Source organism: Peromyscus eremicus, chromosome 1 (genome assembly GCF_949786415.1).
Source record: "Peromyscus eremicus chromosome 1, PerEre_H2_v1, whole genome shotgun sequence".
Classification (NCBI taxonomy): Eukaryota; Metazoa; Chordata; class Mammalia; order Rodentia; family Cricetidae; genus Peromyscus; species Peromyscus eremicus.
The window spans coordinates 164,303,484-164,328,633 of NC_081416.1; the positions used below are offsets into that span (position 1 = coordinate 164,303,484).

The 25,150-nt window shown below is 57.1% G+C and overlaps 1 protein-coding gene across 5 annotated transcripts in view; it reads left to right on the forward strand.

Moving 5' to 3' along the window:
- The window catches only part of Pak4 (p21 (RAC1) activated kinase 4), a 41,370-nt gene extending 23,200 nt beyond the window's left edge, over positions 1 to 18,170 (forward strand). For 2 of the 5 annotated variants that reach the window (XM_059279130.1, XM_059279138.1), the window contains exons 2-10: positions 6,738 to 6,811; positions 8,702 to 8,967; positions 11,477 to 11,932; positions 12,157 to 12,597; positions 13,719 to 13,852; positions 14,139 to 14,265; positions 16,102 to 16,227; positions 16,745 to 16,879; positions 17,240 to 18,170. In XM_059279130.1, the coding sequence (XP_059135113.1) occupies positions 8,764 to 8,967; positions 11,477 to 11,932; positions 12,157 to 12,597; positions 13,719 to 13,852; positions 14,139 to 14,265; positions 16,102 to 16,227; positions 16,745 to 16,879; positions 17,240 to 17,395 (1,779 nt within the window). In that variant the 5' untranslated portion in view covers positions 6,738 to 6,811; positions 8,702 to 8,763 and the 3' untranslated portion in view covers positions 17,396 to 18,170. Of the gene's footprint in view, positions 1 to 403; positions 525 to 6,737; positions 6,812 to 8,701; positions 8,968 to 11,476; positions 11,933 to 12,156; positions 12,598 to 13,718; positions 13,853 to 14,138; positions 14,266 to 16,101; positions 16,228 to 16,744; positions 16,880 to 17,239 lie in introns of those variants that run through there. The other 3 variants (XM_059279137.1, XM_059279147.1, XM_059279139.1) reach the window with 3 other exon arrangements.
- The last annotated feature ends 6,980 nt before the right edge of the window (positions 18,171 to 25,150 follow it).

A 25,150-nucleotide genomic window follows, 5' to 3' on the forward strand; every position in this document is an offset into this window, starting at 1 on the left:
CTCGGAGAACCCACGTGCAGCCCTCAACCTGTCTGTAAGCCAGCCCACCCTGAGGTCTCCAGAGGCCCTATCCTGTATCTAGCTCCTCCCCCATGGTTTCCAACGCATTGGTCCAGTCGCGGCTCTGGTGTGCAGCCTAGATAAGCCCTGCTTTCCTGGGCCCCTGTGATCCAACCTGTGTGTGCAGGGGGAGTTAGGATGGGTGTGCCTGTTGTAGTGGAGGCAAGTCCTGCTGACCAGGCTGTGCCTGGGGTCCCTGCCAACCCTCCCCTCTGTCCCTCAGCTATGGGCCACCCTCCCGGGCCTACTGGCTCCAGCCCCACCTCCCGCCTCCCTGCTTCCCGCCCTCTGTGGGTGGGAGCCACAGCCCCAGTTGAGCTGTTCCGAGCTAGACTGTGTCCCCACGACTGCTAGAGAGCTTTGGTTGCAGAGCCAGCTGGCCAGTCCCAGGGTGCCCTGAAGCCTGTCCCTGCTCTTTGCACTGGGAGGTCTGGCCATCAGGAAGCAGGAAGAGAATGGTGGAGGTAAGTAAGCAGGCTGCCTGTGGCCCTTTAGGAGAGGGCGGGGCTGGCCACTGGAGCCAGTGTGAGTATGTGGGATGGGCCACACCTTTCTTGGGTCCAGGGGTGGAGTGACTATTGTTCCCATGTGTGAGGTGGCAGGCTCCTGGGAACTGGTCAGTGTCTGAGCACAGGCCCCTGAGCCTCTGTGCAAACATCTTCCTAGTGAGCCTTGAGTGGGCTGGTGTCAGATGTTAGGAGCTCATTGCTGGGCGTGGACCCCAGGTTGTGTGGCTCCCAGGGCCTAACGTTGTAGTTTGTGTTGTAGTCCTCGGGACCTCCTTCAGATTGTGTAGACATGTGCACCACTGCGCCCGCAGGGATGCTGGGGCCTACTATGTGTCATAGCTCTTGCGCTGTGGCTCTAGGTATCTCTAGGGAGCCCTGCCTCTTTGGGGTAGGGAGGGTCTTCATGTCTTAGAGCGTCCACAGTGGGCTGCTCAAGGGTCCCCGGTCCTTCCACTTGCTGAGCACCTTCTCCGGGCCTGGGCCTGCGAGCTGCTTCCCTGAATTCCCTCTGGTGCCTCCTAAGCTTCCTCCACCAGGCTTTGCTGGCACCTTCGTTTGAGGGGCGAGACGCTCGGTTCTGAGCTCACCTTAGCATGCTCCACAGTAAGCGGTGGCCTGGCCACTGCCTCCTCTGTTCACGCCCTGTGGCAGCTGCCACTTAGGTGCTCAGGGTGCTGTGAGGAGGCGAATGGGTGACTGTGGTCTCCAGCTAGGCGGGGTTTTCAGGATGACTACATGTATCTGGATGCCCAGCCGGTCTGTCTGTCTGTCTGTCTGTCCGTGGGCTTGTTTGGTTTACTGTTGCAGGGCCTGTGATATGGCAAGTGTAGGTTGTATTAAAAGCTGTCACTGGCTGCGTGGTGGCCTGATGTGTGAGGTGATGAGGTGGCCTGACAGGCAGGTGGACAGGAGGGAGTATAGGAAGATCAGGAGCCTCCTCCTTTCTGCCTCTTCTTCCTGCAGGGCTTCAGAATGGAGGAAAACTCCTCCGATGTCACATAAGTTTTCTCTGGCAGCCATCCCCGCTTGGGCTCTCTCTGGACGACCACAGGATGCTTGTGCCCGGCCCGGATGGAGGCAGTAGCTGGCCAGGCAGCTTCCCATTCAGCCCCTCTACAGCTCACTCACTGCCCGGGGTGCACACAGTTGGCGGTACACTGTGGCTAAGGTGGCCCTCACCCCGGCCTTCGTGAGGTTCCCAGTGTAGTGGGTTAGACAAACCAGTCCTCAGACAGTGGCAGCCTGTCGTGTCCCTGCCCCAACCCTGGGGAAAGTGACCCTACCACATGTGTGCTGGGAGGGGGACTGTGACCAGTGTCCTCGTTAGTGTCACGGTCAGTCATCTTTCACGCTGCAGCAGGACCATGGCAGACCCTGTTCTACACGCCTCACTTGTGTCGTCTGAACGTTCCGAACAGGTAGAGACTGTCACAACCGTGGTTCTGCAGATAGAACACTGAGGCCCAGAGAGGTTAGGTGACTTGGCGAGGGACACGCAGCTAGAGTGGCCAAGCTAGCACCTGGGTCTGGGCAGTCTGCTCTTAGGCCCACGGAACCCCTGTACCGGGACAGCCCTGTGTGGGGCAGTGGCCAAAAGAGACAGGCCTCTTCTGGCAGCGGTCTAGAAGGACACTAAGACAGAATGAGAAGGGTGGTTGTGACAACCCTTCCAGGAGACCACACCCAGCCACTTGAAGGAAGAGGAGGGGCCAGGGCGGTGGTGACTGCCTTCAATCCCTGCACTCAGAAGGCAGAGCCAGGCGGATCTCTGTGAGTTCGAGGACAGCCTGGTCTACGGGACGAGTTCCAGGACAGCCAGGGGGGGGAGAAAAGTAAGCTGGCAGTTCTGTGCAGAAGGCACTGTGGGTTCAAAGCTGTGACAGTCTGGTGTGTTCGATTTGGATGGCTCGGCTGGAGGAGTGCAGAGAGGGCCGGGTGTGGGAGCCGTGCGGCCTCGCGCAGGCAGGCTGTGTGGTCCCACTGGAGTCACACGGTAGCTCACTTCACGTTCTCTCCTCAGGGCAGCTTCTCTGCTCTTAGGTCTGGTCACGGTCAGCAGTTATCTCTGCCCCCTGCTCTTGTCCCGTAGACCCCTTAGGTCCTTCCTGTGGACTGGAGGCCTGAGTGGAGCTGGGGCCACTGAGAAGCACGAGACTGATGGAGTGTTAAAAGGCCTTCTTTGTGGGACAGAGTGGGGTACTTTTGTGACCTGGCGCTAGGTGGCCCTGGGCAGTTGATTTCCTCTTTGTGGGCCTCAGTTTCCTGGTTTAGGGTAGAGGAGTTCCACCCACCCAGGTCTGTTTGGGGGCCCATGGTGACAAGTCTCTGTGCCTGGCACATGCCGGCCACAGCTTCAGCTGTGTGGGCCACCAGTGTAGCAGACCGTAAGCTTTGGACAGGCTGACACTGCCATGCTCGGGGGTGGTGAGCACTCGAGAGTGATAGACAGGAGGCCAGTGGGCCCAGCCTGATGCTGTGTCAAGCAGGCCAGGCCTGCAGAGTTCACATTCCATGCCCTGGCACCATCTTGCCGTCTTGATCTTTAGAATGAGCAGAGCCTGCCCACTGTGCCCACTCCACAGCCCCCAGTGTGTCCTGTCCACCAAGTCTCCTGCTGGACTGTCCAGCCATCTCCCTGGTTCCCTGTTCCCGCCCCTCCCCTGCCTAGTCCCTCCCTGCAGCTCCATCTCACTTGGGAAGGATGGGAGCCCTTGCTGCAGCGGTCCACGAGGCTCCACCCGATGTGCCTCAGCTCAAGCCTGTGCCGCTTAACCCAGCTGTCTCCCAGCCTGCCCCGCTGCAGCCACCAGGCCGCCTTGGCGACCTCCAACAAGTGCCACTTCGCCCTGACTGGTTTCTACCTCCTGCCCCTCTTCCGGAGCACAGGTCCTCTTTGGACAAGGCCTCGTGCAGTGAGAACGTGACAGACAGTTCTCACCTCCTTCACCGGAGCCTCTGAACCTGTCTTTAATTCCTCTCAGATCTTCAGTCTGCCCTGCAGACTTGGGTGGACTTGGTTTATCGACGGTCACCTTTCCCCAGTGTGAACCCTGCAGCAGAGCTGCAGAGCTGTGGGCGGGGCAGGCTCCGCCTCAGCTGTCACTCAGAGGGGCTGATAGGGAGGTGAAGGCCCAGTAGCTATGACAGGTCACTTAGTGTGTGTGTGTGGTGTGTGTGGAGGGGGCGGTGTGGTGAGGAGGGACCGGGGCCATCACCTAGGAAGAGTCCAGGAAGAAGTGGGACCAGAGGGGGAGGCTGGGGGCACATTAAGATTACCTGAGAGCTTACAGTGGGAGGAAATGGGGGGCATGGGCTCGAGAAGGCAGGAACCGGACCACCCCCCATTGTCAGCTCAGTCCTGGAAACAGGGTACACTGAGGCAGGAATGGTTCTTTTGGAGGTGGCGGCTCATTCCTTTTGGGAGTATGGGAGGTGGAGGCATTTGCCTCTCATCAAAGTGGAAGTGGAGCAAGGGGTGCAGGAGGCAACTGGAAACCGTGAGTATCCCACACTTTGAAGAATTCAAGAGAGCTTTTTAAAAACTGAACTAAGCATTTCAAAATATAGTACTCTTTTGGTGCATGTCTTTAATCCTAGCACTCAGGAGGCAGAGGCAGGTGGATCCCTATGAGTTCAAGGCCAGCCTGGTCTACAGAGCAAGTTCCAGGACAACCAGGGCCACACACAAACACTCTCTCAAAACCCAAAAAACAATATCTATGTAGTTTGTTGTTTGTTTGTTTTAGAGTTTTTAGTGTGTGCCTTTGGCTGGGTGCTCCTGTCCCTGCCATACTGCTCCATACTTCTCCAGAGTACCTAATCACCCCTTTATGTCTAGGGTCCAACAGGATACTCCCAACACTGGCTTAGAATAGCCCCTGCCCTGAGGTTCCTAGGAGCCAGGGGGCTTGTGTTGGTGACTTTCCAGGGCCACAAGTTCCCTCGTGGTAGTGAGGGGGCGTGTCAGCACTAGAACAGAATGAAGAACATTTGATGGCAGGGACAGGTTCTCAGGCATCTTTTCTGTGGCCATCTGTCTCACCAAAGGCCCTAGGAGGGGGTCCAGGAGGCCCATTCCCCATGGGACCAGGACAGGAGAGGGAAGGGGAGGTCTGGAGCCAGGGAGGTAGAGGCACAGGCAGGTTAGAGCCCAGCCTGGTGTGCCCACCTTCCCAGGTTCAGATCCTGGCAACCTCTTGCTGGCTGAGTGCCTTGGGCAGGGGATTTCCTCTCTGGAGTCTCAGCTTCCCTCCAGACACCTGGGGTGATGAGCTTCTGTCGCAGGGCTGTGCAGGTGGCATGGGGCTGGGCACCATGGACAGTGTCTGCCTGGCCGGAAGGAGGGGCCACAGGCCCTGGGAGAAGTGGCCTATTCTGATGTCTACCCTGGCTTTGCCCCTGGACAAGTGAGGGGGCCTCTGTGCCTTGTTGTCCTTATTTAAGGCACGGGGCTCATGGCCTCTTCTGGATCAGGAGCAAAGGTTGAGGGATGCTGGGTAAAGTGGTTCAAAGAGAGGTGGCACACAGTAGGTGCACATGCCTGCTGGCTGTGTTGTCATGGTGACTAGTACTGAGCATTTACTCCTGATTCTGTAATAATGGCTCTGAGCCAGGCCCAGTGCCTTGCTTGTTTTGCATTCTATGTGACTCCTTGTAAAAGCTGCCGGAAGCAGCTACTGTCTGTCATCACTATCTTACCAAGAGGAAACTGAGGCCCGAGAGTGGAGCTCTTTGCCTAGGGTCACACTTGGGATTTCCTGCACGAGCTGTGCTCTTCACAGCTATAAACACCAGGTCACACAGTGCTAGTTGGCTGTCAGCTGGGGTTTTGAGGCCTGGGCTTCTGGGCTCTGAAGTTCTGAACCCACGGGGTCAGGAGCTGCCTAGAAGGGCCTGGGTGGGGCCTGCACCGGGTCATTATAAACATGGCCAGTTCCTCTGTTTGTCCTTCCCTCCATACGCTGCCCAGAGGAAGGGGTGGCCCAGGCAAATATCCGGAGGTGTGCCCTTCCGCCCCTTCTCCTGCAGGGTCATAAGTGGCTGCAGTGTGCAAGGGGGCTTGGAGGTTATGGGTGGGGGTCTGTATGGGGGAGCATGGGAAGGCACTGTCCCATGCTCCCCCGCCTTTTCCATCCTGGCCACCTCCTTAGGTTAGTGAGAGATCGCATACACCACCACCCCTCTTCTGCCAAGTCTGGGAGCTGCCTTGGGGCTGCCTGGGTGTGGGAGGTGGGAACAGAGTAGAGCCAAGAGTTCAAGGTGAGGAGCAAGCTAGACAGGGAGGACAGGGAGCCCCAGGGTGCAGCACCTGGCTGCATGCTGTGCCAGGCAGCATGGGCTGGGCCTCTGTTGGGGTTGTAGAGACAGACCTAGAGTCAGGAGGGCCTGGAAGCCAGCCGGGTCTGGGTAGCCTTGGTGCATAGGTCAGGTGATGGTGATGGCCAGGCAGGAAAGGCTGGAAGGAAGGGTGCGTGGTGCTGCAGACAGAGAAGGCTAGAAGCCAGAGATGCCCATCTGTCCCAGCTGTCCTGCCCTCTGTCAGAACCACTGGGCCTGGGTCAAGCAGAGAAACTGAACCAGCTGGGAAAGCCCTGTCCAGGCCCAGGGCTGGCCACCTGCTGGCCTCTGGGGACCAGTTGAGACAGGCTGGCTGCTGAGTTGTCCCTCCCACCACACCTGCCTCTCACTGCGCTGCCAAACCGGTTTCCCTGGCTTCCTGCCCATAATGTCCTTCTTGTGGGCTGAGTTGGTGGCTCCCCAAGAAACAGAGCTGTGCCGTGAGGTGGGGTGAGCTGGGCTGGGGCTCCCTGAGCACTTGTATGTAGCTACTTCCCCAGCAGGCTCTCGCTGGGGCCGGGGGCTGGCCCTGTGCCTGCCCTCCACCCTGGAGGAAGATGGAAGTCCTCTGTGGAGTCCTTTGGACCCCCCCATGGGCGCCTCCTGTAGGAAGCCTCCCTTAGCTGTCCCTCCGTGGCTGGTAGCCCTTTGTCAGCCTGGTCCCTGCCAGTGTGCACTGTCACTATCTAGGGACTGGTCTGTCTGTCCCGTGTGGACGGACACCGTAGTGGGTCATAGGCTGTCTAGACTGTCATCATGTCCCACACTAGCCAGGGTGCAGTGGGTGTCAGTGAATGAATTAGTTACGGATCTTTTCTTCCTGTCTTGCAGATGAGTAACTCAAAGCCCCAGGAGGAGACGTCACCCACGCGAGGGTGTTTCTAGCCCAGCCAACTTGAGACCAGGTCTGTGTGACTCTAGGGCTCCTCCACGGGCCAGTCTCCCGGGCATCAGGGGCTGGTGGGGGCAGGGAGGGGGAGAGTGAGAGGCCGTGGGAGGGGAGGCCTGTGCCGCTGCTGTCTGGCTCCCATCATTTCTTGAGCTCTCTGGGTACCACCATCGTCCCTCCTCCAGCGTGCTCCACCACTGAGCGACAGCCCCAGACCTTTCTAGTGTCTGGTTTTGAGTCAGTCTCACGGGTCGTCCAGAATAGCCTGAATCCCCCTCATCCGGAAAGCTTCGGAGCTGCTGGCTGCCTCCGTCCTGAGTAGCTGGGGCTGCGGGGGTTGGTGCGGCCTGGGCCCTGGCTGGGCGCGGCCTGTGATTCTTTGTCGGTGGTGTTATTTAATTTACTTTTTAAAAATTATTGCTTTTATATGTTATGTGTATGGGTGTTTTGCCTGCATGTATGTCTGTGCAACACATGCGTTCCTGGCATCCTCAAAGGTCAGAGGAGGGCATCAGATTCCCTGGAACTGGACTTACAGACTGTTGTGAGCTACTGTGTGGGTGCTGGGGATTGAACCCAGGTCCTCGGAAAGAGCAGCCAGTGCTCTTACATGCTGAGCCTTCTCTCCAGCTTCCCATCCCTTTTTTGAGACAGGATCTCTCTATGTAGTCCTGGCTAGCCTAGAACTCACTATGTAGACCAGGCTGACCTTGAACTACAGAGGTACACATGCCTTTGCCTCCAAGTACTAGGATCAAAGACATGCACCGCCATGCTGGCTCAAGGCATTTATTTGTGACTGGTGCTATCTAACGCCCGATTGAAGACCCGCGCCCTAAAGATAGGATAACGTCACAGCGTGGGGGGGCATCCATGTGTCTGTAGCTGATGGTTGTGGCCAGACTGAAGGTGCGGACTGCTCACTGTACACACTGGCACACTCAGAGGGTGCCCGACCACAGGGACACTGTGGATGGGCTAGTCTAGGCACTAATGTTAGCATTAGTGGGGTTGGGAGAGACAGAAGACATGACACACAGGACCAGCAGCAGGTCCCCCACAGGCTAAGGCCATCTGAAGGTGATGTGATAGCCAGCAGGCTGTGTGGTTGGGAAAGGAGTTAGTGCTAACTCAGAAACTGAAGGAGGAGAGAGGGAGTTCTGGGGACGATAAGGAAGGGTGTTCCAGGTAAGGGGAACTACCTGTGCAAAGGCCCTGAAGTATGGAAGCTGATGTGGGGTGATGGAGCGGGCTATGTGAGGTCTCTGGGCCACAAGAAGGACTCTAGCTGTAGCTATGAGTGGGAGATAGCTGGGTTTGACCCTCTGGATCAGTGGTTCTCAACCTGTGTGTGGGTCAGGACACCTTAGGGGTCACCTAAGACCATCTGAAAACACAGATATTTACATTACAATTCATAACAGCAGCAAAATTACAGTTATGAAGTAGCAACGCGATGACTTTATGGTTAGGATCACTACAACGTGAGGAACTATTTATTCATTTTATTTATTTACTTAGTTAATTTTATTTTTGGTTTTTCAAGACAGGGTTTCTCTGTGTAGCTTTGGCTGTCCTGGGACTCACTCTGTGGCCCAAATTCACAGAGCTCTGCCTGCCTCTACCTCCTTAGTGCAGGGGTTAAAGGCGTGCGCCGCCACAGCCCAGCTGAGGAACTGTTATGAAGGGCTGCAGCGCTAGGAAGGTTGGGAACCACTGCTCTAGTGCTTCCTAGGAACCCACAAAAGTAGCTGTTCAGAGGGCTCTTCCTGGAAGAGGCTACTGCCCCCTGCTGGTACGTGGCAGAGAGCCGCTGAGCCAGGGGGGCCGAGGCAGGGAAGTGGGGAGGGTCTGAGGGACAGACCACCTGCTCTGGTCCCACTTCCCTGGTGCTTCCCTCCTGCAGGTGCCTGTGAGAGCCCCCGCCAGCCACCGCTCACACACTTCCTGTGCTCAGGCCCTGGAACCATGTTTGGAAAGAAGAAGAAGCGGGTGGAGATCTCAGCCCCATCCAACTTTGAGCATCGCGTGCACACAGGCTTCGACCAGCATGAGCAGAAGTTCACAGGGCTGCCCCGCCAGTGGCAGAGCCTGATTGAAGAGTCAGCACGCCGACCCAAGCCCCTTATCGACCCCGCCTGCATCACCTCCATCCAGCCTGGAGCCCCCAAGGTAGCCATCACCACGTCTACCCCACAGCCATGCTGCCATAGTGGCCCAGCCCTTCAGCTGCTCGTGGCCTCCTCATAGAACCTCCCACCTCTGTAACTCAGTGCCAGCCCTATCAGGGAAGCCCATGCTGACCCTGACCTCTTCACCCCTGCCCTGCACCACACACCCAACCTTGTCTCCTCAGTGGTTCATGACATAGGGACAGCCCACTCCCAGACAGCTGCATTCCAAGGACTTCAAAGGAGCAACTGAGGCAGGTGGGAGCGGGGTAGACGCTGTGGCCCCAATGAGACACCAAGCCATTCAGTCTTGGGGGGGTTTCCCTGTCATCCTGAGCAAAATGGCAGAGTTGGAGTGGGACCTGAGGTCTGGATCCAAGATCTCCACCCTTCCCCAACCTCCATGTGCAGTGAGAATTGTGGTCTCCTTGCCCAGGCACAGCTGTAGCCACACAGGCCTAGTGATAAGAGTGTCCTGCCAGGCCTACTGAAGCCGACTTTGGAGTTGGTTCATTCCACAGGTGGCGGGACCCAGGGCAGCACAGCCAGGCTTGTCCGCAGTGGGTGGAGTTGGGTGTGCCTGTGGTCAGCAGGCTGGGTGCCTGGCACTGCAGCTGACTCACCCTCCCCTGCCACCAGCCCGGGCCTGGCAGGAAGGAGGCAAAATCAGCAGGGTGTCCACAACCTCAGTGCTTGGGCCCGGGCTGGGGTCCGTCCGGCTTGTTATTTCCGTGGGCCTGCAGGGTCATGTGAGGGCCTTGCCTTCTCTCCATTGCGTAGAAAGCTCCTCCTGTCATCTGACTCTGTGTAGGCTTCTCGTGACCCAGGCCAGCTGGAAGCCAATAGAAACTGGCCCTGAAGTAGGCCCTGCTTTTCAGGTCCTAGTCTCCAGACAGCCCACCCTAGGCCCTCCCATGATCCACTGAGCTCTGTGGCCATTTCTCACAGGTCATGTCAGTGTTAGATGTCCCTAGATTTTCACCCCTGCTCCTTGCACCCTCTACCTCTCTCTGCTCCCGCCCCCCAGCCTGCAAGGGGGATGACACTTGTCCTAGTTCACATGTGGGCACCTTAGCTGGTACTGCCTACACGCCAAGGTTCTTGACCATTGACCCCAAGTTCTAAGACCAAAGCCTTTTTCATTCAGGTATCCGCTGAATGAAAGAAAGAAAGAAATAGAAAAGGAGGACGTGACTGCCCCTAGGTGTGGTGGAGAAGAAGGTTTAGTGTGGATAAAAGGGAGAGCACAGCCAGAGGCAGATCTGGAAGAGTCCAGTGTGGACATGACTGGGCCATGTGAGGAGGGGAGGGCCAGGAGAGTAAAAGGTTACAAAGGGCAAAAGGACCAGCTTAGCCAAAATGGCTGGATTATGTAGGAAAGGGCAGCTGGGGAAGGTAAGCCAGCCAGAAGAACCCTGTAACCCTGGGGGACTGAGGGAGGCTGGGAGGACCTGGCGGCCAGGCCAGCCGTTTGTCTGGGGTCTGACACCTAACAGCCACCTTGCTTTCTTGGCTCCCTGGGCAAGGCAGGCTTCCAGGCAGGCAGCCAGGGCCCCAGACAGGCTGGGACCCCAGGTGGTTCTGTGAGCTAGCTCAGCATACCCCGAGCCTGTCGGAGGCCATCCAGGTCTCTGCGAGCCACCTGGGGGAGTGGTGGGGCAGCTCCCCAGCCCTCTTCGTCTCCCCCTCTTCCCTCCTCCCTTCCTTCCCATGGTGTGGACGCTAATCTGGGAGCCAGGACGTAGGCGGGGCTGTAAGTGGAGAAAAGAGCGCTCGCTCGTCCTTGGGCAGCTCACGGGGTAGAGCGGCCTGGTGGGTGCACAGCCGTGTCAGCTGGCACCAAGAGCCAGAGGCCTGTGGGCTGGCATCTCAGAGACGTATGTTTGACTAAAGACCTCGAGGAGGGGAGCAGGGCAGCCGTGGAGACGTTTGGAAGATGTAGGCTGTGGGCAAGGCAGAGAGCTCATGGGTACGTGTCGGGGTGGTGGAGAGACAGCGAAGAAGCCTGTGTGCCGGGGCTGGGTGGGGGCAGGGAGGCATGAGGCTGGTGGGTCAGGGTGTGTTCCAGTTGAGTTTGCCACACGGCTCCCAGGCCTCCTGGGCCTTGACTCTAGGCTGTGGGCTTTCTAGTCTGCCCCCAGCCTCTAGCCCAGGGGGTCGGAGTGCCTGGTTTGGGCTAATGACGCTGGCAGCGCAGGGGAGGAAGTGCTGAGCCAGTGGCCTGTAATTTGCAGCTCTGGGGTTGATTACAGGCTGTGTTTACCTCCCTCGCCCCAGTCCACAGGGCAGAACTGGCTGCGGGCCGGGAGCCAAGGAAAGTCAAGGGGCACTTGGGGGAGCCCCCAGAGTGGGCGGTGGGCGTGAGAGCAGTCCTTGGGGTGCTGCAGGGCCCCGTCACCCCACTCATCACCGCCACACCATCCCTTCACCCGTCTCTGTCTTGTTTTTGTGTTGTCTTGTTTCTGTGTCGGACGCACCACCCGTGCCCCTCCGTCCCGGCCTTACCCTAGACCATCGTGCGGGGCAGCAAAGGTGCCAAGGATGGGGCCCTCACACTGCTGCTTGACGAGTTTGAGAACATGTCGGTGACGCGCTCCAACTCCCTGCGCAGAGACAGCCCCCCGCCGCCACCTGCCCGTGCCCACCAGGAGAATGGAATGCTGGAGGAGCGGGCAGCCCCGGCCAGAATGGCCCCTGACAAGGCTGGAGGCAGAGGCCGGGCTGCAGGCCACAGCGAGGCAGGCAGTGGTGACAGACGGCGGCTGGGGCCAGAGAAGAGGCCCAAGTCCTCGAGGGAGGGCCCAGGAGGGCCCCAGGAGGCCTCCCGAGATAAGCGCCCCCTCTCTGGGCCTGATGTTAGCACCCCCCAGCCTGCCAGTCTGGCCAGCGGGGCAAAACTAGCAGCTGGCAGGCCCTTTAACACATACCCGCGGGCTGACACGGACCACCCACCCCGGGGTGCCCAGGTAATCCATCCCCCACTTCAGCACCTCAGTGTCTTCCCATTGCTTCTCTTAGCCCAACCACATCCCAGCTCCTTGTGCGTTTCTCATCCTGACCTCCCGTGTGTGTGTGTGTGTGTGTGTGTGTGTGTGTGTGTGTGTGTGTGTGCGTGTGCGTGTGTGTGTGTCATCCGGTTGGGGAGAGCTAATGCAACCTCCACTCAGGGCACTTCTTTCTTCTGTTGCAGGGGGAGCCACACAGTGCGGCCCCTAATGGGCCATCAGCCACAGGCATGGCTGCCCCTCAGTCTTCATCCTCCTCCCGGCCTCCCACCCGAACCCGTGGTGCTCCCAGCCCAGGAGTGCTGGGCCCCCATGCCTCTGAGCCCCAACTGGCCCCCCCAGCACGTGCTCTTGCTGCCCCTGCTGCACCCCCTGCCCCTGGGCCCCCTGGGCCTCGCTCACCACAGCGGGAGCCCCAACGAGTGTCCCATGAGCAGTTCCGGGCTGCTCTGCAGCTGGTAGTGGACCCGGGGGACCCACGTTCCTATCTAGATAACTTCATCAAGATCGGCGAGGGCTCTACGGGTATCGTGTGCATAGCCACCGTGCGCAGCTCCGGCAAACTGGTGGCCGTCAAGAAGATGGACCTGCGCAAGCAGCAAAGACGTGAACTGCTCTTTAATGAGGTAGGCACAGGCAGGAAGCCCAACACTCCCTTCTCACAGCTGTCCCCAGCCAAGGCTCCTGCCGGTGCCCATGACCCAGGCTGACTTGTTGCAGCTAGTCCTGGGCTTGTGTTCTCCCCTCCAGACCTCTTCTTGTCTCGGGGTCCCTGTCTCTGGGAAACTCTGTCGTACCTCACTCTGGACCACAGCCCAGCATCCACGTCCTCCAGTCCCGCTTCTGTGTGGCCTCTGTGTGGCCTCTCTCGCCCTCGGGCTCCTGCTCTAGCTTCTGTCAGGTCTCCCCTGGACACTCTGTATATAACATCCGAGGGAGGGGGCGTTGACATCAAAGCCTTTACAGACCCTCTTAGTATCTGTCTCCCATATCCTTAAGGCAGGCTCCAGCCCCTTGCCCCGTCAGGTCCTGTTTCCATCTAGCCATAACTAGGCACTTGGTTCAACCCAGCTTCTGGCTCTGGGTGTTGGCAGCCTTGGCATCCATCACAAAGGCGGAGAGAAGTGTGTGTAGGTGTGACAAGTCCCTCCTGCCTCTGCTGGAGGCGTCCCCAGAGGTCCAGCTTGGAGGCTGTCCAGCTCTGCTTGCCTGTCTCCTGGCACTTCCTCCCCAACCTTCACTGTTGCTCATACCCCACCTCAGTACTCCATCCACACCAGGAATCCCTCCTTACGCGGAACTTGCTCCCCTGGTCCCTGTAAACATAGTGCTGCCCACCACCCTTAGCTCCCAGCCCTTTCCCTCTCCAGTCGGTCCTTCGTCTGGAGTTCTCTGTTAACTGCCCCCTGCACGCACACCCTTTTATTGGAGCTTTTCTTCATACCTGCTTGTCCTCTTGTTCCCTGTTCCTCTTGATGCCCCTGATGGTCAGAGCACTCGGAGACCAGCCAGGACCCGTCAGGATCAGAGACCCTGCATGGTGGGGTAGGGGTTCAGGGTGCACCCCTAGAATGGAGGGGCCTGCCTCAGGCTACCTTCGAGGTATTCTTGGCTTTGGACAAGGGGACAGCTGGAGTGAGCGGGCCAGTTTGCTCCAGTGCAGCCTGCTAGAAGGTTGGTGAGAGCTGGCTGGCGCCAGCTCTCAGGGCAATACCTCTGGTCCCAGTGCTGACTCTGCCCCGCCCAGGTGGTGATCATGAGGGACTACCGGCATGAGAACGTGGTGGAGATGTACAACAGCTACCTGGTGGGTGACGAGCTCTGGGTGGTCATGGAGTTCTTGGAGGGAGGCGCTCTCACGGATATCGTCACCCACACCAGGTACTGCTGGGTGACCTGCTGGCTCAGTGTGCTCCCAGGGGTGGAGCTGGGACCCTTCAGCCTCTGGTGATAGACAAGTCCCTCCAGAGTGTGAGTGGGGGGGCAGTGAAGCCAGCACACAGGATGGGGTCATAGCATCTTAGCTCCCCCAGCCCCTATTGCGGCAGGTCTTTGTGACCTCCTGATGTCCTGAAGCAGAGTGAGGGTCTCTCAGCTCCCCACCCTCACCCCAGGGCCGGACATTCCAGCAGGGCCCTGTGCCCAGTTGTTCCTTCTGCCCGTGCAGGATGAACGAGGAACAGATTGCCGCTGTGTGCCTGGCTGTGCTGCAGGCGCTGTCTGTGCTCCACGCCCAGGGCGTCATCCACCGAGACATCAAGAGTGACTCCATCTTGCTGACCCACGATGGCCGGGTAAGTGGGAAAGGCTGGATGTGTGAGGCAGCTTTTTTGTTTGTTTGTTTTTGTTGTTCAAGACAGAATTCCTCTGTGTAGCCCTGCCATCCTGGAACCAGTCCAGGCTGGCCTCGAACTCACAGAGATCCGCCTGCCTCTGCCTCTCGAGTGCTGGGATTAAAGGCTGCACCACCACCGCCCAGCAGCTTTTCATCTTTCTGACAGAACAGCTTGAAGGAGGAAGGTTTTGTGTTTTGTTGAGTTTCTTAGCATTTCAGAGGTTTCCGTCCATCATGGAGCCAAGCAGCTCCCTTCTTGGCAGCCAGGAAGCAGAGAAAGCTTGTGCTGAGGGTCTCCCTCCCTTCGTTCCAGCCTGTAGAGTAGTGCCACCCACACTCAGGGCAGCTCTTGTCCCCGGTTAATCCTCACGGCCTTCCCAAGCTGACTGTCAGCAGCACACCGCGCTGGGCCCTGCCTTGCCCCCTCCTCCCGCTGCTGCCAGGGCGCCAGTTGAGCCTGTTGGGTGACTAGAAGGGCAGCCCAGAGCAGGGGTCCAGATGGGGGAATGAACTGTCGTCACAGAACTGAAGCTAGAGACCCTCCCAGGGCCTGGCGAGGAAGGACTTAGGCCCACAGCCACAGCCGTAGGCTGCATGCTTCCCGGCCAAGCAGCTGGCCTGTCTCCCCTGTTGGTTTTGGTTTTGTTTTGACACAGGGTCTCACTGTGTAGCCCTGGCTGGCCTGGAACTTGCTATGTCAACCAGGCTGGCCTTGAACTCACAGAGATCCACTTGCTCCCACACCTGGCTTTGCTTTGTTTTTTGAGACTGGCTTCTGAGGGTCTCTGCTGGCCCTGATACTTGCTACACTGCCCCGGGCTGGCTTCTGACTCCTGGTTTAGACTCCTGAGAGCTGAGATTACGGGCGTGCACCACCATCTCTGGCGCCCAGGCAGGACCCTCAAGGGCCTTGTTGCCCTGGCACTCCAGCTTTGCACACATGTGTGCCCGGTGTGCTGTGATCCCGAGTGTGGCCTCCTGAGTGCTTCCCTCACTTCAGCAAGCCGGGTTTGAGTACAGGGTGACCAAGAAACAGTCCGGAGCCCTGCTGTGCAGCTGATTTTGCCGGCTCCCCCTTTTAGACCGAGGTCTGACTCCGAGTCTGGGGCCATGGTGGAGTCAGGCAGTACCCATAGCCCAAGGGGACATGAGTTCTGGGGGCCAGAAGAGCCACCCACACCATCAGGAGTCAGAAAGAGCCTGCAGCTCAGGGTGAGAGGCCCAGGGACTCATTTTGGCAGAGACGCCCCCCCACCCCCACCCCCACCCCCACAGACACACTCTTTTGCTCTCTCACATACAGACCCAGGCTGGGCTGTGTTCCTCGTGAACCAGTGACTAGCACACTCTCCCACGAGGTCCAAGGGCCAAGAGCGCTGGGCTTTCAGAGCCGAGCCTGTCTTGGTCCCTGCGGAGCCCGCACTACCTGCAGCCTACCTGCAGAATACCTGCAGACTACCTGCAGAGTACCTGCAGACTACCTGCAGACTACCTGCAGACTACCTGCAGCCTACCTGCAGACTACCTGCAGCCTACCTGCAGAATACCTGCAGACTACCTGCAGACTACCTGCAGCCTACCTGCAGACTACCTGCAGACTACCTGCAGACTACCTGCAGCCTACCTGCAGACTACCTGCAGACTACCTGCAGCCTACCTGCAGACTACCTGCAGACTACCTGCAGCCTACCTGCAGCCCTTGAGCGCTCTCCTCCCCTGCTGCTCAGTGGAGGCCGTGTGTCTGAGGGCGCTGGGTCGGGTGGACGGCCCTCTGACCTGCAGCCTGTCTGCCCAGGTGAAGCTGTCCGACTTCGGGTTCTGCGCCCAGGTGAGCAAGGAGGTGCCGAGGAGGAAGTCCCTGGTGGGCACACCCTACTGGATGGCCCCAGAGCTGATCTCCCGCCTTCCCTACGGGCCAGAGGTAAGCCCAGTGCTGGCCCCCAACCTAGTCTTGAGCATCCTGTGTGAAGGTGGCCTGCTTCCTTTATTGTTGGGAAGGCTGGGCTGACGACGAGGGAGCCCCTGTTGCTAGGGAAAGGGTGCCACCTTCATTCTGGCTTCAGTGCCACTGAGCCTGCCACTTGATGCTGTGGCCTGCCTGGCACTGAGCTTTTCTCCCTCAGTCAGCAAACTTGATCCCCACTAGACATGGGGGTGGGCAGGCTGGAACAAGGCCCCACAGGAAGCCAGACCAGCATGAGAATCCGTGGGACTGTCTCAGTCAGGGTGGCTTGTACGTGACAGATTTGTAGCTTGAACACACCAGCAACCCATGGCGGCTCTTGTTCCCTAGACCTGAGGATCAGGGTAGGCAGGCCCCCACTGTCCGTGGTTTATGGGCCCGGGGCTAGGACAAAGAGGTGGAGGCCAGCTGGGGCCACGCTTCCAGGGGCTTGCAGAGGATTGGCTGCCAGCTCTGTGGGCCCCTCCCACCCTAGGTAGACATCTGGTCACTGGGGGTGATGGTGATCGAGATGGTGGATGGGGAGCCCCCCTACTTCAACGAGCCACCCCTCAAAGCCATGAAGATGATCCGGGACAACCTGCCACCCCGACTGAAGAACCTGCACAAGGTGAACAGAACTAGGCTGTGCCGTAGGTGATGCCTGGTGCCTCCCCCAACCCCAGAGACAGCCACAGGGTCCCCTGAGCCCTAGGCTACCACAGAGCTCAGGCCCAGGTTGCCTGATGGTAGGGCCATCATGCTGTTGGGGATTTGCATGTGGGAACGGGCTGCTGCCTGCTTGGCCAGACCACGGAAGTGGGGAGGAGACAGACGAGCCCTAAGGCCTTTGGGTGTCATGCCCCTTGTGGTCCTGTGGTAACTCCTGAGGCTTCTTCAGCCCACCCTAAGATGTCGTCAACCCACAGGACGTTACAGGAAAGTGGCCCTGTAGCAAGTAACCCTGTCCCTGACCTCTGCTCCTCCGCAGGCATCGCCATCTCTGAAAGGCTTCCTGGACCGCCTGCTGGTGCGTGACCCAGCCCAGCGGGCTACTGCTGCTGAGCTGCTGAAGCACCCTTTCCTCACCAAGGCGGGGCCACCAGCCAGCATTGTACCCCTCATGCGCCAGCACCGAACCAGATGAGCCGGAGCCTGGTCCCCAACCAAAGAGCCCTGGGCCACCCTGCCCAGCAGAGGCCAGTAGGGGCCGACGCGCTCCTGCAGCCCATGAGACACCGTGGGGAGCCACCATCACTGTGCTGGGGGTTTCGTGGGACCCAACTACTGAAGTCCGGTTTGGGTTCCATGACTGTTAAAGCAACACCAGGACATGTGGGAGCAAGTGAGGCTCCCTGGTCCCTCACCCTCCAGGACAGGCCCCTCCCCTGTGCTCAGTCCACAGGGGAGCAGGCGGCAGCCCCGTCACTGGAAATCTGCATCAGGGGCCACTGGGGACAGAGACGACGCTGTGAGGAAGGTGTGTGTGTGTGTGTGTGTGTGTGTGCGCGCCCAGAAAGTCCAGCTCCTCTGTCCTCAGTCTGCAAGGGGGATCTCAGGCCTTGCCTGGTGCCCAGCCCCTGACCCTGAGCCATTGAAGGGTCAATCATGAATGTTTGAAGAGTGGCCTTTTCCCAGAGCCCCACACCCTCTTTCCACAGGAGAGTCAGGTTGGGGCCTCCCCTCCCCCAACCTCTGCAGCTAATGACTACTGCACCTGGACAGCCTCCGTTTTCTAGAAGTCTATTTATATTGTCATTTTATAACACTAACTGTGTCTTAACCTGGGCACAGATGATCCCTGACCTGTGGGGTGGCCTGGGGACAGAGCCACTTTTGAAGAATCAGGCTCCTGTCCCCCATCCCACTGCCCCTCCCTCCCAATTAGTTTTACAATTAAAACATTTTCTTGTTTTGTGGTATGTGGTGTGTGAAGGTTGTTGCCCCACTCTGTGGTGAGGGAAGTTTGGGGACTGGCCTGGGAACCCAGACTTCACTGGAGAGACATTCCGCCCTACTGCCTGTGTGGGACAAGTGGGCCCCACCTCTGGAAGCAGCCTATTGGCCAGAGTACAGGTGCCTGCCTCCCCACATCCTGGCAGCCTGGAATTAGTGTTTCCTCCTTTCAAAAAAAAGTATTTACTTGTTTTGAGACAGGGTCTCACTACATAGCTTAGGCTGGCCTAAACTTGCTGTGTAGCCTGGCTTAGCTTCAGACCTGCAGCACTCCCCTGCCTCTGTCTCCTGATTGCTGCTGTGATTACAGCGTGTGAACATCGCCACAGTCACCACACAGGGCCTCATGTTATGTGTTGATCCTGTTTCGTGTAGGAACTAGCAGAGTTTGGGCTTGACTCAGGCTGAGTAACCTGGAGCTAGCAGCCTGGGACACTTGTCCAAGGAGAATCCTCCAAGCCCAACGATGGGGGAGAAGGACTCTGTAGCAGCCAGCACCCTGCCTCTGCCCTCTGAGCACACCCACCACAGCCTCAGATTCCCTCAGGGCTGTCCGGTTCACCCCATATCTACTGCCACACAGCTCTGGCCTCGGGGTCGGGACCTGTATGTGGTGGGGCCATGCCAGTGCCTTACAGATGCAGACAAGGCAGTGTGGGAAGCAACTGCTGTTAGGAATGGATGGCCTGAGTGGAGTGGGTTCCTTTCTGTAAAGAAACAGGCCCAAGTTAGCAGAAAAAACACTAAAATGACATATGCCCAAAGACAAGCCTCAGGCCTTGTGCTGAGGATGTGGCTCAGTTGGTAGAGTATTTGCTCTGGGTCCATTTCCCAGCACTGTGCAAAACCAGACCTGGTGCTGCGTGCCTGTTGTTAATCGAGAACTCAGTGTGAGGCAGGGGGATCAGATGTTGAAGAGTTGGAGGCAGCCAGGGATGCGTGAGACCATGAAACAAAAATAAGCTGGGTGTGGTGGCGCATGCCTTCAATCCTACCGCTTGGGAGGCTTGGGAGGCAGAAGCAGGTGATTCTATGTGAGTTCGAGGGGCATGTGAGCTACAGTCAGAGCTACATAATGAGACTTTGTCTCAGAAATAAAACAAATGATGTAGCAAACAGTCAAGGAACCTAGACTGTTCCATAGAACAAGGCCAAAGGAATAGCTTACTCTACTTAGGGGCTAGTGACCAGGGAAGGATGAGCCTTCCAGAGCCCTGTGGCTGAGTGCCTGAATGCGATCCCATTGGCAGCTGAACGCTTCTGGGGGGTACCACGCGGTGCAGGTAAAGAAATGGCCCAATACAGGAAGTCAGCTGCCCTGCCTTCGACCCCTCTCTGAGCTCTGCCTCCTGCCCCAGTCAACTGCAGAAGTGTCCCAAAGGGTCAGCCACTTGCTGTCAGGAACACCTTACCCCCTGACTGTCCCAATCAGGATTAGTGCAGGGTGTCAGTCACACAGTGTCAGGAAGACTGGAGAAGCCAAAAGACCCATGGGGCCACTGTCACAAGAGTGGCTGGGGGAATAAAGGGGCGAGTGGTGTTACCCCAACCCTGGATTTAATTCTCAGCACCACAAAACCAAACTAAAATGAACACAGAAATGAAATTCAACAGCCTGGTGCTGGAGAGATGGCTCAGTGGTTAAGAGCACTGGCTGCTCTTGCAGAGGACTTGGGTTCGACTTCCAGCACCAACATGGCAGCTCCTGCATGGCCCCTTGAGTGTGCCAGGAAACTGGCGTGTGCCACACCAATGCTCTGAAAGGTGTTACCTCACCTCTGCTGTGGCTAGAGCAAAATGGCTCCTCCCAGCTGCCCACCCTAAACTTGGAGAGTATCTTCCTGGGCAGAGCCTTCTAGGTGCGTTGGCGAGGGTGTTTCTATAATGCGATTTCTGGGGACCTCTAGACTGCAGAAGCAGGACCCCGGGCTAGTACGCGGGAGGGCCATGTGTGCCGCCTGCAAGGGCAGCAGAGATGAAAGGATGAGATTATGAACTTGTTTTGTCCGAATGCAACTGGCCAAACCCCACACTCTACAAGCCGTGGATCAACTCAGCTGGGTGGGAAGGTGGGTGACAAGTGGGGCCCAAGAGCAGGCGGGGAAGTTCCAGAATTTATTCTTCAAGCCGGAGGGGGAGGGGTGTGAGCGGGGAACCCAAACAAATGGTGGAAACAGGTCAGACCAGCAGGTCTCTAACTATGCATCCTTGGTCCACCCTGAGAACTTGCAAATTTGATTTCCTGGGTTCCACCCAGGCTGAATCAGACCCTGGGTGGGCCCATCAATCCATATGTCAACAAGCGACTCTGATGTCCGCTCCATCATGGAAACCCCAGAAACAAGGCCACCTTTCTGTGCTAAACAGGAAACTGGAATTTGGTCGTTCAAGTCACAGGGACCCCAGTCTCCCTCAGCCCTCCATCCTGGGACTGTAACCTCCTGCATGAAGGGCGGGCACTTTAAGGAATTGACCCCAGGTGTTTGGGCATGCCCAGGGCCAAGGCAGGCTGGGAAATGTAGTCCTTGCTATCCAGGACTTGAGAAGCCCAACCCCAGTGGCTCATTGGATTTGCTGGGTTTGACCCTCAGAACTGTAGCATCCGAGAGTTCAGAAGTAGGTCAGATGTATGCAGGAGGTTCCCATACAAAAATAGTGACCTCCACAAGTCAACGGGGGAAAAGAGATTGTAGAATCACAGTGCCCAGGAAGCTGGTTCGTTTTACCCCGAGGAAGACAAATGTCATTACTGATGGCACAGGAGAGGGCAGCCTACAGCCTGGCAAGGTGGCTCCTCTGGTGAAGGTGCCTGCTGCCAAGCCCAGTGACCTGAGTTCTATCGCCAGGACCCACTGGGTGGAAAGAGAGAACCCACATGGTGGAAGGAGAGAACCAATTTCTGTAAACTGTCCCCTGACACAGACAAAAACAAATAGATTTAAAGGCAGCCTGGATTTGTGCTGTCCAAAACAGGACCCCCAGAGAAATGTGGGTGGCTATTTAATTGTAAGCTAATGTATGACTCAGTGGAGTGTTTGCCTACCACTCATGAGACCCTGGATTTAATTCTCAGCACCGCAAAACCAAACTAAAATGAACACAGAAATGAAATTCAACAGCCTGGTGCTGGAGAGATGGCTCAGTGGTTAAGAGCACTGGCTGCTCTTGCAGAGGACTTGGGTTCGACTTCCAGCACCAACATGGCAGCTCCCGCATGGCCCCTTGAGTGTGCCAGGAAACTGGTGTGTGCCACACCAATGCTCTGAAGTGCTGGACCACCCGTCCAGCCCCAACGGCTTTCCTCTTTTTTTTTTTTTTGTTTTTTTTTTTGTTGTTGTTTTTTGAGACAGGGTTTCTCTGTGTAGCTTTGCGCCTTTCCTGGAACTCACTTGGTAGCCCAGGCTGGCCTCGAACTCACAGAGATCCGCCTGGCTCTGCCTCCTGAGTGCTGGGATTAAAGGCGTGCGCCACCACCGCCCGGCAGGCTTTGCTCTTTTTATTCCACCTGAGATCCTAACCCATGGACTGACACCACTCATGTTCAGGGTGTATCGTCCCGCCTCAGTCACCTTAAGCTAGAAACTCCCTCACAGATGTCTGTGAGGAGAGAAGCCTGTCTCCTTGGTGACTCCAGACCCTGTCAGGTTGACAATATTAACCATTACATCCCCATAGTGTCTTTTCCCTCAGGTGTTTGGTCACAACGATGAAAGACTGTGACCAAGAGCAGAGAGAACAAAGTAGCCCACGAGTGCAGAGCCGAAAGGGACATCTGAAATAAAACTGTATGAATAATATAAGTGAAAAATAAAACAGATGAAAGGAGTCGATACTATAAAAGTCAAGATGCTTCAGTTCTGCTGGACATGGCGGTGTAGCTGGAGGAGAGAGAGTTCTGGGTCACCCTGGGCTACATAGTGAGTCCCTAACTCAAATTAAGTGAAGTCATTAAATAATTTTCACACGTAATAGGCAGATTTCAGAATGAAATGGGCAGGTTTGGAAAATATTTGCAAACACGCACACTGTTCAGATAACCTAGCAAGAATAAGAGGGTAACCGGAGCGGGAGCATGAGCGGCGGTTCTGACCAGGCAGGTTGGAGAAGGAAGAGCCCAAAGGTCATGAGGTCAAGAGCAAGGCTCTGACTCACTATTCAAGAAATGCGATTTCAAAACGGGGTGCCACTGCACACTACCCATCTGGGAAAAAAATGGCTGCTTCCTGGTGTGCTACCTCATGATGGACCCAGGATCAATGACAGTAGGGACCGTGGGCTGAAAGTTCTAAAACCAGGAGGCAAATCCTCCCTTTAAAGGACAAAATACCAGATGTGGTGGCGCACGTCTTTAATCTCAGCACTCAGGAGGCAGTGGGGGCCGGATCTCTGAGTTCAAGGCCAGCCTGGGCTACACAGAGAAACCCTGTCTTGAAAAATTTTAAAAAAAAAATTGCCCAAGGCTCAGTACATGGCTCCGTGGTAAATGCCTTCTCCATGCAAATACAAAGATCTGAGTTCAAATCCCCAGAACCCAACTAAGGCCAAAGTGTTATAGCTTATGTCTGTAAATTCAGTGTTCCTAGAGCAAGATGGGACGTGGAGACAGGAGAATCCCTGAAAGCTCGTGGACCTGCTAGCCTGGGGTCTGCAGCATCTCAAACAAGGTGGAAAGTGAGGATTAACACTTGAGGTTTTCCTATGACCTCCAGCACACACACACACACACACACACACACACACACACACACACATGCACACACACACACACAAATGTAAGGCTGGGGGTGTGGCTCAGTGGTAGATCTCCTGCCTAGAATCCCCCAGGGAGGGGCTGGGGTGTGGCTCAGTGGTAGAGCCCCTGCCTAGAATCCCCCAGTGAGGGGCTGGAGTACGGCTGAGCAGCAGAGCACTTGCCTAGATCCATTAGTGAGGGGTGGGATGCATACGTATACCACCACCTGCAGAGCAGAGGTGGATCACACCCCTCCACCCCATTAAACAACACTCAACTGGATCTGCTTTTCTTTCCTACCAGCCTGGCTGCCGCTGCCCATTCCTGCACCTCTGACCTATGCCCCTTCCTGGCCCTGGGTGCTGCCCTCCATCAGGCACAAGTCCTGGGTTCATGGGACATACACTGATTTTGCAGCAGAGTGAAGATCTGGATTCAGGGTGTCTGGACAAGGTTCCTCACCAGGGCTGCGTCTGGCCCCCTGTGTCCTTCCTTCCCAGCAGGCATGGCCACAGCCCATGGTTGGGACAAACAGTAAACAGAACTTGTGGAGGCCCAGCCCTGGCAAGGCGACATTCTAGCAGAGTGAGCCAGATGGTGACCCAGAGAGCTACTCACTCAGACATAGTCACAGATCACAGTGAGGGCAAGAAGCAAGGGCGAGGAGCCATGGTGTAGAAGAGCAGTGTGGGGCTGTGCCTGGGCTCCGAGGGCACCAAGCTGGTGGGAGAGATTAAGAAGAGTGCCTCAGACTGTGGAAGGGCCACCGGAAGACAGCCACCAAAGTATCAATAAAGCCTTGCAGGCCGGAGGAGGAGCATGTGCAAAGGCCGTGAGGTGGGAAGGAAGGTGGAGGCAGGCTGGCTAGCCCAAACAGGAGAGCACAGTGTGGACTGTCCCAAGGAGTAGTTAGGGTGAAGCTAAGCCAACTCCATCAGGATAAAGGACCACTGAGTCCAGGCAGCCTACTGCTTCCACACAGTGATCTTGGGATTTGTTCTTGTGGTGATGGGAATGGAACTCAGAGTCTTTTGGAGAACGGTGTGAGATTCTTTTGGTCCACTATGTGAGCAGTCCAAGACCACAGCAGCAGTGCTACCCCAGGGGCTTGTCAGCAATCACATGCTCAGCCTGATGTGCTGGTAAACTAGGATTCCAGCCTAAGCTACTGAGTCAGATTCTTATCTCAAAATGAAAAAGAGGTTGGAGTATAGCATCAGAACACACATCTAGAATCTCCCAGTGAGGGGCTGGGGGTGTGGCTCAGTGGTAGAGCCCCTGCCTAGAATCCCCCAGTGAGGGCCTGGGGGTGTGGCTCAGTGGTAGAGCCCCTGCCTAGAACCTCCCAGTGAGGGGCTGGGGGTGTGGCTCAGTGGTAGAGCCCCTGCCTAGAACCTCCCAGTGAGGGGCTGGGGGTGTGGCTCAGTGGTAGAGCCCCTGCCTAGACTCCCCTAGTGAGGGGCTGGGGTGTGGCTCAGTGGCAGAGCCCCTGCCTAGAATCCCCCAGTGAGGGGCTGGGGTGTGGCTCAGTGGTAGAGCCCCTGCCTAGAATCCCCCAGTGAGGGACTGGGGGTATGGCTCAGTGGTAGAGCCCCTGCCTAGAATCCCCCAGTGAGGGACTGGGGTGTGGCTCAGTGGTAGAGCCCCTGCCTAGAATCCCCCAGGGAGGGGCTGGGGGTGTGGCTCAGTGGTGGAGCCCCTGCCTAGAATCCCCCAGGGAGGGGCTGGGGACCCTGGTATGCCGGGAGGCTGTGTAACCCTTACAAGGTCAAGCCTAGCAGAAGGTCTTCTGGTCCCTGGCCTGACCTTATTCCTTTTTTACTTCTCAGCTGTGGGGTGAAGCTCTCACATCCCCACACGTTCCCCACATAGTGTGACTTCAGGCCCAAACCAACGAGGCCAGTCACGACCTCTGACGCCTCCAAGCTGTGAGCCTAAGCAATCATTTTCGTGATTGGCTTGACTGGAGCCTGGGTACTTGTGGTGACTGTGTTCTTTCTTCCTTGGGGTCTCATGTATCCGATGCTGTCTGTGAACTCCCTACCTTAAATTCCCACCTCCACCTTCTGCTCTCTCCTCCTGCCGCCACTCTCCCCATGTTCCGTTGTCTTCAGTGCTGAGGCTCGGTCTCAGGTGTGTGCTAAGTCAGCACCCTACAAACCGAGCTACACCGCAGTCCAGTTCTGTTAATTATAAGCTGGCATAAGCCTCCTT